We start from the raw sequence: 13,728 nt of genomic DNA, 5'->3' as shown, positions 1-13,728 counted from the left end.
AAGCAAGAAATGCACGTGCGGCGGCAGGCAAAGTTGAAAGTCAAGGAATGATTGATGATAACACAGATGAAATGCTTACAAATCTTGGAAATGACTGGCGAGTTTTGTGCCAAATGATTTGCGGTTGTCGCATAAACCTATGTTGTTAGATAGGGCATTCCAGAGAGTAATCGCGTCGGGCAAAAATGAACTGTTCATAGCTGAAGTGCGGCTCCTGATACCTGCTATGGGGAGGCTGTGGCTTAGGCGACTGAGCGGTGGTTGCAGCAAAGGGTGTCTGGAAGCAGGATGATAAAAGAAGCTGTGCAGTAGGCAAAGACGGGAGATGATGCGGCGCGACTTAAGAGTGGGCAGGGAGATAGAGCGTTCAAGTGCAGTGATGCTGATTTCTTTGGAGTATTCAGAAGTGATGAAGCGGGTTGCACGATTTTAGACGGCAACCCCCTATGTCCCACAGCTTTGGCCAGGCGGGAAATATGCTAGCGTAATAACCGAAAGTAACGACGAAATCTAGAGCATGCTTCTATTTATATCTGCGCATGCCAACAGGAAAACACTTATTACACGAGAGAGAGAGACTTTAATCAGTAAAGGAGAGGTCTGCATGGTCATGAAGTCGGCATGCTATGTACCATGAAATGTACCATGAAATGAACATTATGCACAAAAATTATTTTGCATTGCAGCCATGAAATCGTTGGACTGAAATACACCAATGGGAAGTGAATTCAAATTGTTCAGCATTCGAGGGAAAAAAACTGTACTTGTAAGCGTTTGTTTTCGCGATATCGGTGCAAGCAAATACTCATGACTGTGCTGTGTTCTCCTGGTAGAAGGCCGACATACGGAAGCTGGTAGCGTCATATTATTTTTTACAGAAAGAGTATTATTAATTAGTACAAGACGATTAATTTTTCGCGTATTTCGAGTGTCTGTATTCAATTTTGTAACAGTATTGAGGACGGCGAATCCTTCCTGGCATATTTGCCGTATATAAATCTCACTGCTTTTCTCTGGACTCGCTCGAGTTCTTTGGTGTCTTTCATGGCATGCGGGTTCCAAAGTTCGGAAGCATATTCTAACTTAGATCTCTCTATTGCATTGTAGGCTAACATTTTAGTTCTTACAGGCTCGTTTTTAAGCTTTCTCTTTATGAACCACAACTCTTTTAGCGCAGCTGAGCAAACATCCGAGATATGTGTTGACCATATGAGCTTACTGTTAAGAGTAACGCCAAGATATTTGTATTCTGGCAACTAAGGTGAGAAATAACACTCACTTCTTTCCATCTACTATTCTGAAACGCACCAGTGGCCCTCTCCCGCTTGCATCTTCTTGAGAGCACGGATCAAGTTTGAGGCGCTGTCGTGTCAGTGGCATGCCGAGGGTCAGCAGCGGGGCGAGACTAGTATCCTAGCCGCTGTTGACGAAATGGCGCAAGCAAAGAAAATCGCTCTCGGATATTGTCCGTGGTGATCGGGATGTCTGCGACGCATGTACCTATGCCCTCTGGAGGTTGGTGTCCCTTCGAAAGGCTACCATAGCTCGTTAGAGGCACACACTTACGCACTACTGCAAATGCTTTGATGGTCACGAAACTGCATGCGGCACATTCTTACGCAGTAGATTCAAGATGGGAGCATTCGTGCATACCAAGCGATGATGCTATCCCGACTTCCACTACTGGAAAGACGCGCTAATGAGGCTGCTGTAGGGGCGCGCACTAGCTTGTACCGGGTGCTGTGGAAACGTGTGACGTCAAGGCTACCAAGAGGGCGCTGTCTCAAGTCCCCGTAACGAATCTGTGCAGGTCACTACTGTGCGCGAGCGCGGCTGGACGTGTTCTCCAAGCTGCCCCAATGGAAGCTGTGGACGGCAGAGCTCACCGACGACGAGGACTGGCACACGGTGAGCCCATCCCTCATTTCAGCCCGCATTCCCAAATGCAATGGATGTGACACCAACACGAGCACGGGCAGCTGGACGAGTAGCAGCAGGGCTATGGAAATCGAACAGTTTTTGGATGCCTAGAAAGTTTATGCGCTCCCCATGCTGACACTGCTGTGTTGTTGCCAGGATGTTTATTATCTATCAAAAGGCAACCATAATTGGTCTATGAACAGACCAATCATGGGTCCAGCGTGAGCTGCGTACTGAATTTTTCATGACTGCTGAACCGTGCCTTTGGTGAAGAGTGAGCATTATTTAAAGTAGCGGACGTACGATGCGAGATGTGAAAAGGAAGTCTGAAAGAGAGGTCTAACTTAAGTTTCTATGGTTACAGTGCCTGAGAAATTGGTTCTACAAGACAGGACGAACCGCATAATTGAAATTGTGCGCGGAAAGCTTACAAGAAGGCTAGCCTCTAGCGACCAGATAGTGTGGCCATTAGGGTGCTGCGTCGCACCTGATTTCGGGGTGTCCGCGCTAGTGTTTCACCTAACACATGACACAATTTAAAAAAATAGGCATGCCTCCTCATGAAATGCAGTACGTTACCCTTAAGGAACAGCGGTTATCATGCCTTCGCGTTACATGCCCTGTGCAGGCGAATTCCTTCCTCTTGATTTCGACTAGGATGTTATTAACTCGCGCTTGTTCCCTCACCCACTCTGCCCGCTTCTGGTCTGTTAACGTTGCACTTGTAATTTTTGTTGAAAGCCTCTATGAAGACGTAGAATCGGCAATGCACAAAGAAATATCACAGTGCGCCTAACCCTACCGACAGAATAGAACTTGCAGAGCTATCGAAGTTGAAAAATAGGCGCAAGTTAGCCGACGTAACGAATTTTAATATGGAGAGAATCGAGCATGCCCTAAAGAATGGAGGTATCCTAAAAGCGATAAAGCGGAAACTAGGCAAAAAACCAGATGTATGCGTTAAGAGACAAGAAGTGCAATGTCATTAGCGATATGGACAGGATAGTTAAAGTAGCCAATGTAATCAGAACGTTAATTATTAAGGTAATCGCTAATAAAATTAGGACAACCTTGAACTTCAATCAACCAAATTATTAAGCGGGCCTTCGTAAAGGATATTCCACAATATTAACACTATCAATCAGGTGATAGAGAAATGCGCAGAATATAACCAACTCCTATGTATAGCCTTCATTGATTACGAGAAACCTGTTGTCTCCGTGGAAATCTCAGTAGTCATGCAGGCATTGCGGAATCAGGGTGTATAACAGCCTTATATGAAAACACTGGAAGATATCTAGAGCAACTGCCCAGCTACCATAGTCCTCCATAAAGTCAGCAATAAAATTTCAATAAGGAAAGGTGTCAGGCAGAGAGACACGATGTCGCCAATGCTATTCACCGTCTGTTTACAGGACGTTTTCCGAGGCCTCGATTGGGAACAGTTGGGGAGAAGAGACAAATGAGAATACCTAAGTAATCTGCGATTCGCTGATGGCATTGCCTTGCTAAGCCTCTTAAGGGATGAGCTGCAAAACAGAACGGTAGGTCTTAAAATTAAGATGCAGAAACCAAAGCAATGTTGAAAGTTCTGTCAAGGGAGCAGCAGTTCCCAATTGGTAGCCAGGTACTGGAAGTAGTAAGAGAATAAATATGTCTGTTTAGGGCAGGTAGTGACAGCTGATCCGGATCATCAAAGGGAAACAACTAGAAGAATAAGAATGGGGTGGAGCGCATATGGCAGGTTACCAATATCCCTCAGAAAAAAAGTATATAAGAGCTGTATCTTACCGGTACTCACCTATGGGGCAGAAACGGGGAGGTTAACGCAAAGGATTCAGTTTAAGTTAAGGACAGTGCAGCGAGCTATAGAAAGAAAAAATGATAGGTGTAACGTTAAGAGATCGGAAGTGGGCGGAGTGGGTGAGGGACAAAACGCGGGTTAATTACTTCCTAGTCAATGAGCTTGGGCAGGGTAATACGAAGACAACATAACCGCTGGGCCTTATGGGCAGTGGAGCGGATTCCAAGAGAAGGCAAGAGGAGCAGAGCGCGGCAGAAAGTTATTTGGGGGGATGAGATTAAGAAGTTTGCGGAGATAGGGTGGGCGCAGTCAGGCTGCTGCTGATGACTATGAAGACAATTTGCCACCATGGTATAGCCTCCCCACAGTATGTGACCTCACACTGATATATTCAGACAAAAAGCAAAAGCCAAACCAGCACATACTACACACAAAGAGAATTTATTGCGCACTCACAGACATGTACAATACGAAGATATCGCCCCTAAGGTATGCTTCAAACAAGAAGAAAGAATACTATGCGCTCTACAAGCAAAGAACTCTAAGTAAAACAGCTTGGGAGGGGGGGGGGGGGGGGGGTGCACTGGGCACTAAGTCTCCCCTACAACATTAACACCGAGGAAACAAAGCCTAGTGCGCTCCGTTAACCATTCCTAAAAGAGGACAGGGCGGGAAGGCATCAAAAAGAACGGGGGGAGGGGCACAGACTGAAAGGCTCAAATCAGACAAGTGGCGAGACCGACAAAAGAAAAAGAGCACATACTACAAAAATTTTTTGCACCTCAAGAAAAATATGACACGTGCTAACAAATTCACACTGATGGCTTCCAAAACAGGAACGCATGTTGGAAGACCAGTAATTCAAGAAAAAGGGAAAGAATGATACGACTGCCGCGGTGTACGTCGGTTTTTACTACCGAGTGTAATCATTACCGAGTAATCATTACCGCGGTACCGAGTGTACCGCGATCTTCGTAGCTGTACAGAAAATTGTAAAAGGGAACATCAAAAATAGCACCATCTACAGGGATTCCCTGAGTATGCTTAAAGCACTGCACCCTAGAAATGCTCTTGAACTTATAATAGGAAACATCATACATAACATAGCTAAAATCACAAAACAAAAACATAACTTTAAATTCTGCTGGGTTCCTAGCCATGTCGGAATTGTGGGTTTGAAGTTATTGCAAGGAAGAACAGGTAAACAACCAACTGCGTTCCATAATGGTCATTTTAGAAGAATGAAAATCGTGTAGACATAAGGAACGCTTTACTGAAGTTGTGTCAACTATGCATGGGACACACACACAATTTCTTGTGAAGAAAAAAGACAAACTTCTCTGCGAAATGTGTGCTGATGAACTCATCATAAACCAAATCTTAATTTTACAATGAATACATTCTCTTACACTCCATGGCACTTTTAGATTTCTCATATATTTGTAAGTTTTTCAAGGAAGCCAGAGAGGTCGGCCGGTGGTAGCATGGCCCTGGCCTGCTACTCCGCACTGGGAAAAGGGAAAGTGCGAATAAAGGTTGGTGATGGCAAAATACAATGAGTTTCATGGGTGATGTCCACACACACATACACACACTGGCTGGCACTCGCATCGCGGTGAGTAGACGCACGTGAAATTCATGTCTTGAACACACACTGGAGTAGGGGCTCCATGAAAACACAAATGTGCACAGACGGGTATCTAGGCCTGTTTCACATAAAAGCTGGAGCACGTTTCGCCCTGGCGCTTCCAATGTTCTCCTCTCATCAGTGTAGTTCGGGCACTCGCAAAGAAGGTGTCCAATAGTCTCTGGAGTGTGGCACTGTACGCAATTTGCGTTAGTTTCTATTCCGATCTTGTGAAGGAAGTGTTTGGTGCAGGCAACGCCAAGCTGTAACCGGTGGAACAAGGTCCCTTGACGTCGCATTATCGTAGATGGCAGGTGAAATCCTCAGCCGGCGTCAAGCTTACAGATGCGGCTTGCGTGAAATGCGCCAGCAAGGCTTCAACCTCAGATCTGGAAAAGGCTGTTCCAATGAAAGCGCAATCATCAGCAAAGAAGCTAGCATTTTAAACCACCTATAGGTATTGAGAACGTCATCATGCTCACAAGACACTGTAACCCTGTGTTTGGCGCACCCCAGCCGTAGTTGCTTTTGCGCCATTGAACTCGAAATATCTAAGTACTGCAGGCACTGTCGCATTTTCAGTTGCCAGGTACACAGTCTTGCATCAGCTGCTGAACGGCTTGCACCCCAAACAGAATAGACTGTCAGAAAGTTCCTGCGCAAAGAGATAAGGTACACATATTACAAAGCCGTAATTTCTAAAAAAAAAAAGAAAACCTTGCTCCTGGCCCCAAACCTAATTCTATCATTGAAATGAACGTAGAGAATACAGCATGTGAAAGCAGATATGAGTTGTGATTCCTTCAGACCTTCCATCTATTATTCTGAAACGCACCACTGGTTCTCTCTCGCTTGCACCTTCTTCAGAACACGGTTCAGGTGTGAGGCGCTGTCGTGTCAGTGGCATGCCGAGACTACTATTGTAGCCGCTGTTGACGAAAATTGCTCTCGGATACTGTCCATGTTGGACGCTCCGTAGCTGGCACCAGGCTAAAGGGGTGTTCAAACATGTGGCGTCGCGGTTGCTAAGAGGCTGCTGTTTCTCAATCTGTGCAGGACACGACGGTACGCGAGCGCGGCGTTGGATGACTGGAAGTGCTGGACGGGTTCTCCGCGCAGCCGCAAGTGAAGCTGGTGACGGCAGAGCACACCACTCATTCCAGCTAGCGAGGGAATGCCGCAGCGTGCACAAAATGGTCTGTAGCATATGTGCGCTCCCCATACTGTCACTGTCGCGTTGTGGCCATGTTTGGTATATTGTCATACTCCTCAGTGTAATGCTGAAATGTACCTTTGGTGAAGGGTGAGCATTATTGAAAGTCGCGGCGGTTACAGTGCCTGAGAAATTGTCTCTGCAAGACAGCATGAACCGCAGAATTGATATTGTGCGCGGCACCTGTTTTCTCAAGATGTTTCACTTGAGACAGTGTACATTCTTTTTTTTAAATAGGCTTTTTCAACATGGAATTGTTAGCGGTGTAGTACATCTAGGTACGACGTGCGAACTCGCAGAATGGTTAACTAATATGAAATAGTGAACTTTGAAACATTTACCGAGGTGCTTGTAGCCCACCATATCAGTTTTTAGAATTTCGAAAACGTGGTTACCCTAGAGACTGTGGCCCAACAAATTTTGGATTTATCGACGAGTTACGTGCACTGGATAGGTAGCTTTGCCTGCGAGCTTCTCGAAAGCGCATGAATTTTGGCGCGATGTAGCCAGAATTTCTTGGATCACAGCGCCGAGGGTAACCACGTCTGCATAATTCTAAAAACCGATATGAATAATACTTATGATGAGCTACACGTCTCTCAATAAGTAAGGATGTTAACAGTAATTGCGGTTTTGGAGTCGCTCATTATGAGTGCGGCACTCTATGGCCGCCTCTTCCGCTTCGAAGGAGGTGGTTGCCCCTTATCGAAGCCTTGTGTTTGAGGTCGTGTGACACCACGCTTAGGGCGTGCGCTGGGTTGCATGGCTATTTTGCCGCGTCTGCATAGAGTGCGTCTTCGTTGTCCGCGTGTTTTTTATACAGGGCTTTGGAGCGTGCTTCGCGTCATTCCCGGTTGTGGGTGGACGATTAGCTTTTCTTTAATTTGTTTAGGAACGCTGTGGGTGTTGCTCGGAGGGGGACCCGTTGGTTGAATGTTTAATGCGGTTCGAATGTGTCTGCCCAAGTGTGCAGTGCGGTGGGCTTAAGTCAGTTCTTGTAGAGTGTTTTGGACCCCCATGCGGAGGAGTCTGTTGTTTGAGGCCCCTTGTGGTAGATTTAGGGCCGATTTGTAGGCCTGTCTTATTAGCGAGTTTAGTCTACCCGCTTCTATCTTTGTGAAGTGAAGATAGGGGAGTGTGTATACTATTCTGCTAATCACGAATGCTTGCCATTGTTTGGACTGTCCTGATGGTTTGATGTGTCATGATCGTGAGTTTGACGGATGGGCTGCTCACATATTCATCCGTCAGTGCTGTCAGTGGGACACGCACGAAGGTATACGTGGTCTAGACAGCTTTCCCCACCCCAACCCATTCACAACAGGCTCATCTCCACCCTTACGTACCCCATATACCACCCACCAAGGAGTCCAACAATACATTCAGACAGAAGAATTCCACACCGGAAGCAGTTACGCAGGAACAAGCAACGTGAACATTAAAAGGGTCATGACATGATCTACCAACAAATCGTGGGGTTCTAGCCACGACCGTTGTTATGCATACTTAAAAAAGAAGCAGGGCTCTACGTGCGCATTTTAGCTAAAAATTGCAATTTGAAGTTATCGGGTCTAAGCCCCTCCCCCGACATCGCCGCCGTCTGGTGGAAAACCGCTGCAAAACAACCTTGACACATTAAGGTGAAGCCGCCGAGATCGGCAGTAGACAGAAAAGGGAAGGACACGGACCTTTGTCGCCTTTGTTCCCCTGTCGTGACTCCCCCCCCCCCCCCCCCCCCCCCACCCCTTACCCTTCGGCACCCCTATCCCGAACAGCGAGCAACCCATTACCCTACGCTCATTACGCGGAGTGCGCAGTTCAGTCGTTCTGTTGAGCGAAAGCACGGCGTCATGAATCGCGAGCGTGTTAGTCTTACCTGACTACCACACGGTACAGCAGAAGCTTTAAACATTCAATTACAAATTACTAGCTGCACCATATAGCTCACATTTTGCCCAGTTGTTCTGAGATGCATAGCGAACAAAATGTAATAGACAACATGAGTCTGAAAAATGGTGTCATAACCTATTTAAAGGTTATCCGGTGACAGCTCCCACACGACGCAAAGCCATCCTCACTCCTTAAACCTAAACACACCCGCAAGAATCGGCGCAACGGTTACATGAGGCCCCACCACAGACCTTGCTTATATATTCAAGCCCACACGTCTTGATCAAACCGCAGGGTGTCCTAGCAGATTTTTTCGGCAGCAACCTCCCCACCTTTAACACTACCCTTACATTCAAAACCAAAATATTTCTTCCCCACACTTTTCTCTTCTGTGCGATGTCAGTGCACGTTAAAGAACTCCAGGTGGTCGACATTTTCGGAGCCCTTCACTACGGCGTCCCTCATAGCATGAGTTGCTTTGGCACGTTAAACCCCTGTAACCCAATGCACTCAACTCCTCTGGCAGCGAGAAAAACGTCGCTCTCATCTTGCGCCAGAACCAGTAGCAAGCTTTGCACACCCCAAGCAAACGAGTCAAAAAGATACCCAGGACATCACAGGTAGACTCACACATTTTACATATCTGGGCAGCCGCCAACGCCTCCTTGGACGCTGGCGTCTACAAAGCCTCAACAGCAAACTCCGCCTCCGAATCTCCATCTGCACACAGGCCGCGAAAATTTCCGCAACCACCATCGCTTGAAACAGCTGGGCTTCCTTCTACATCATCATCATCATCAGCCTGACTACGCCCACTGCAGGGCAAAGGCCTCTCCAATTAACTCTTTCTTTTGCCACCTAATTTTCTGCCGCCCCCTGCCCAAGCCCATTTCTTCCTCTTGATTTCGACCAGGATCCCCCATAGAATCCATCACCCCATATGTGGGTACCGCTAAGATACAACTGTTGTATACTGGTGAACTGCCATTCATGATTGAGAGAACCTGCCCATGCGCTCCCCCCTCTCATGATCCGGATCAGCGGTCACTACCTGCCCTAAGTAGTCATATTCTCTTACTGGACTGTTGAATATTACTTCGGTTTTCTGTATGTTAATTTTTAGTCTCACCGTTCTGCTCTGCAGTTCATGTCTTGAGTGACTTAGCAAGGCAATGTCATCAGCGAATCGCGGATCACTTAGGTATTCTCCATTGACTCTTATTCCCAGCTGTTCCCATTGAAGGCCCCGGAATACCTCTTGTAAACAGGCGGTGAATAGCATAGGCGAGATCGTGTCTCCCTGCCTGGTACCTGTCCTTATTGGGATTTTATTGCTAACTTTATGAAAAACTATGGTAGCTGTGCAATCGTTGTAAATATCTTCCAATATTTTCCCATAACATTCTTCTGCACCCTGATTCCGCAATGCCTGCATGACTGTTGAGGTTTCTACTAAGTCGAATGCTTTCTCGCAATCAATGAACGCTATATATAGGCGCTGGTTATATTCTGAGCATTTCTCTATCCCCTGACTGATAGCGTGAATATGGTTTATTGTCGAGTATCTTTTACGAAAGCCTGCCGGATCATTCGGTTAATTGAAGTCTAAGTTTGTCCTGACCTTATTAGCGATTACCTTAGTAAGTACTGTGTCGGCAACAGACAATAAGCTGATCGGTCCGTAATTCTTCACGTCCTTGACGTCTCATTTGTTATGAATTAAGATAATGTTAGCGTTTTTTCCAAGTTCTAGGCATGCTCGAGGTCGCAAGGCATTGCGTATACAGGGTGGCTAGTTTTTCTAGCGCAATCTCTCCTCCATCCTTCAACAAGTCTGCTGTTGTCTGATCCTCACCAGCTGCTTTCCCCCTTGGCATTGCTCCTAAGGCTTTCTACTTCCTCCTCCGTTACTGATGGGATGTCCCATTGGTGTGCTCTACGGCCTCTCTCAGTAACATTCTGATTACAATCGCTCCTGTACTGATTTGTGTAAAACTCTTTGGTTTCTTTAATTATCTTATCCATAGTGCTAATGACATTGCCCTCTTTGTCTCTTATCGCATACGTCTGGTTTTTGCCTATGCCTACTTTTCTCTTGACTGCTTTTAGGCTACCTGCGCTCTTTAGAGCATCCTCGATTTTCTTCATGTTAAACTTCCTGAGGTCGGCTACATTGCGCTTATTTAGTAACTCCGACAGCTCTACTAGTTCTATTCTGTCTGTGGAGTTAGACGTCCTCATGCTTTGGCGTTTCTCAATCAGATCTTTAGTCTCCTCAGATAGCTTGCCGGTATCCTGTCGAACCATCCTACCACCTACTTTTATGGCGCACACCATAATTATAGCTGTGAGAAGATCGTTCAATGTTTCAACAATACGGTCGTCTTCTTTAGTTAAAGCACAAAATCTTTCCTGCAGGAAAATCCTGAATTCTTCTACTTTCCTTCTTAATGCTAACTCAGTAATAGACTTCCGCTTCACTAGTTTCCTCCGTTCCCTTTTCAAATCTAAGCTAATACGAGACCTTACCAAGGACCTCTACATCCTCTACAATACCAGGCCGAGCGCATAGTATGAAGTCTATTTCATTTTTAGTCTCACCATTGGGGATCTTCCACGTCAACTTCCTGTTGGCTTGTTTGCTGAAGAAGGTATTCATGATCCGTAAATTGTTTCTATCCACGAACTCTACTAATAACTCTCCCCTGCTATTCCGAGAACCTATGCCATAGTCACCTACCGCCTGGTCTCCAGCTTGCTTCTTCCCTACCTTTGCATTGAAGTCGCCCATCAGTACAGTGTACTGTGATTTACTTTGGTCATTGCCGATTCAACGTCTTCCTATAATACTATAAAACTCCTCTGTTGCCAGCTATACCCTGATTGATGAGGAATTCCACACCTAGTTCTCGTCTATCTGCTGATCCACGATAGCGCAGTACATGCGCCCCCCCCCCCCCGCCCCCCCCCCCCCCCCCCTCCATGGCATCTCATTTAATACCCGCCGATTCCTACAAAAGCACTGCTAAGCTAGCCTCACTGGATAGAGGTCTTGCGTTAAACGTTGCTAGGTTCAGTTTCCAATGGAGGCCTGTCCGCCGCCTTGGTCAGGTGCTCCGCAGCCGCTGGGGACTGAGGGCCGAGGGTTAATTGGGTTGTGCATGGAAGGTTGCGGCCAAGTACTACACCAGGGTGGCCAAATCCTGCTCTGGTGAGGAAGTGCGTTGTCGGTTGTGGTCACCGAGATCAGGCCGCACACCAGGCCTGGTTGGGCAGTTCCATCGACACACGGAGTGTCCTTACTTCTAAAAAAAACCCGATGGAGAATTGCGAGCACAAAGGGCCTAGGCCTTGCTAGGGCTAAGCCTCAGCGCGAAGCCGAGACACCCAGCGTCGCGAAAAACACGGCCGAAAAAGGCCAGCTCCCCAGAAAAGAAAGCCGGCGAGGACCGCGCTCGGAAGGGCGATGGAACGGACCACCTGTGTCTCCCAGCGCCGCAGACGCCGCGGCCGACCACAGCTGGGCGATGGGTAGACAAGTCCTAAGCTGAAGAAACGGCGGAAAACCGCCAACTGGCCGCAGGGCAAACTCAAAGAAACATTAGACACAATACGCACCTGGACCACTCTCTGAGCCCTCCTAGACCCCACCACCGCCAATACCCAAACTCACAACACGTAGCGTTTTTATCAATTCGATCTACAAAAGAAACAAGGAAGGGGGAAAGCTTTAGGGGCCTTGACAGCGTTTCGACAAAAGAATTTGTGTTCACCTGGGCCATGCCTTCTTGTCGAAACTCTGGCAAGCACCCTGAGGCTTTCCCCCTTCCTTGTTCACTTTGTGATTACAAGAACCATCTGCCTACCGCCTCTCTGCCTTGATTTAAAAAAACGGCACTGACATCAACCTTGATGAAGTCTAGCGATCGCTGATTATCATACGCCGCCCTATAGCCCCCGGACCAGACCACATGACATACAGGCTAATCCGCAACTTTGACGACACTCAACTTTAGAAACTGATGGACCGCTGCCCTCCACCTGGAAACATGCACACATCATTCGAAACCTTTGCCCTAGCTCCCTTATCAGTTGCGTAATCAGTTGGAGTAATTGATCTCGGCTTTGTACAACGTGCGGCTGGCATAGGCGACAACGTACGAGGTCTGTTAGAAAAGTATCCGACCTTTGGCCGTAGAAAAAAAAAAACTTGCAAAACTGGAGCGTTGAAAACCTAGTCACCTTCAAAGTAGTCTACTTGGGACTCCACACACTTCTCCCAGCGGTGGTGCGATTGTGGGAAGTATTCAGAAAAGGCCCCTTTCGGAATGGAGTTTAGCTCAGCTGTCGTTGCAGCCATAATGTTCTTCCTTCTCTGAAATCGGGCTCCTTTCAATGGCCTCTTGATTTTGGGAACCAGCAAGAAATTGCAGGGGCCATATCAGGAAAGTAAGGAGTCTGGTTTTTCGCCAAAAAAGTCTGAATCAAGTGCGAGGAATGTGCAGGGGCGTTGTCGTGATATATGCGCCACTTTCCTGTTGACCTCAACTCCGGTTTCTTGCGCCGCACAACATCACGTAGGCAACGGAGGTCATCCCTGTAGTACTCTTAGGTCATTGTTTGACCCTGTGGAGTGCGTACTCGTGGTCTGCCACACAGAGGGAGTCAAAGAAAGCAGTCAGCATCACTTTCACATTGCTGCGCACTTGGCGGTCCTTCTTTGGTCTTGGTGACATGGAATGCTTCTACTGTAACGACTGGGATCTGGTTTCCGGGTCGTACCCGTACACCCAAGACTCGTCGCCAGTGATTATGATGTTGATGAAGTCGGGGTCACTGTTTTTGGAATCCAGCATGCCCTGTGAGACTTCAACACGAAGCTGCTTTTGCTCCACCGTGAGCACCTTCGGCACGAATTTCGCCGCAACTCACTCCATGGCCAAATCTTCGATGATAATGGAATGTGCGGAAAAATTGCTCATGTCCACCTCTTCCTCAATTTCTCGGATAGTCACGTGACGGTCCCGCATCATCACAGCGTTCAGCTCGGCAATGACCTGGTCATTTCGGCATGTTGATGGCCAATTGGATCGTGGCTCACTCTCCACCGATGTGCGGCCATCTTTAAATCAATTGTACCACTGCTTAATCTGTGTGCTGCTCATAGCATCGTCACCGAAAGCCGTCTGAATATTCGAATGGTTTCCACTCGGCTGTCCCCAGTTTATGGCAAAATTTGATACAGTAGCGCTGCTCCTGTCACTCCGCCATTTT

The 13,728-nt window shown here is 47.2% G+C and overlaps 1 protein-coding gene across 2 annotated transcripts in view; it reads left to right on the top strand.

Annotated features, from left to right (window-relative positions):
• Positions 1-6,994, top strand: part of LOC149366154 (uncharacterized) — a 50,808-nt gene extending 43,814 nt beyond the window's left edge. For both annotated transcript variants that reach the window (XM_089553080.1, XM_089553011.1), the window contains 2 exons: positions 1,811-1,908; positions 6,408-6,994. In XM_089553080.1, coding sequence (XP_089409206.1) covers positions 1,811-1,908; positions 6,408-6,440 — 131 coding nt within the window. In that variant the 3' untranslated portion in view covers positions 6,441-6,994. The remainder of the gene's footprint in view (positions 1-1,810; positions 1,909-6,407) is intronic.
• Positions 6,995-13,728: the final 6,734 nt, after the last annotated feature.

This window comes from Amblyomma mixtum, chromosome 1, assembly GCF_055824585.1.
Source record: "Amblyomma mixtum isolate Tamu chromosome 1, ASM5582458v1, whole genome shotgun sequence".
NCBI classification, from domain to species: Eukaryota; Metazoa; Arthropoda; class Arachnida; order Ixodida; family Ixodidae; genus Amblyomma; species Amblyomma mixtum.
The sequence above is the reverse complement of the archived record's forward strand: the minus strand, read 5'-3'. Positions and strand labels throughout refer to the sequence as shown.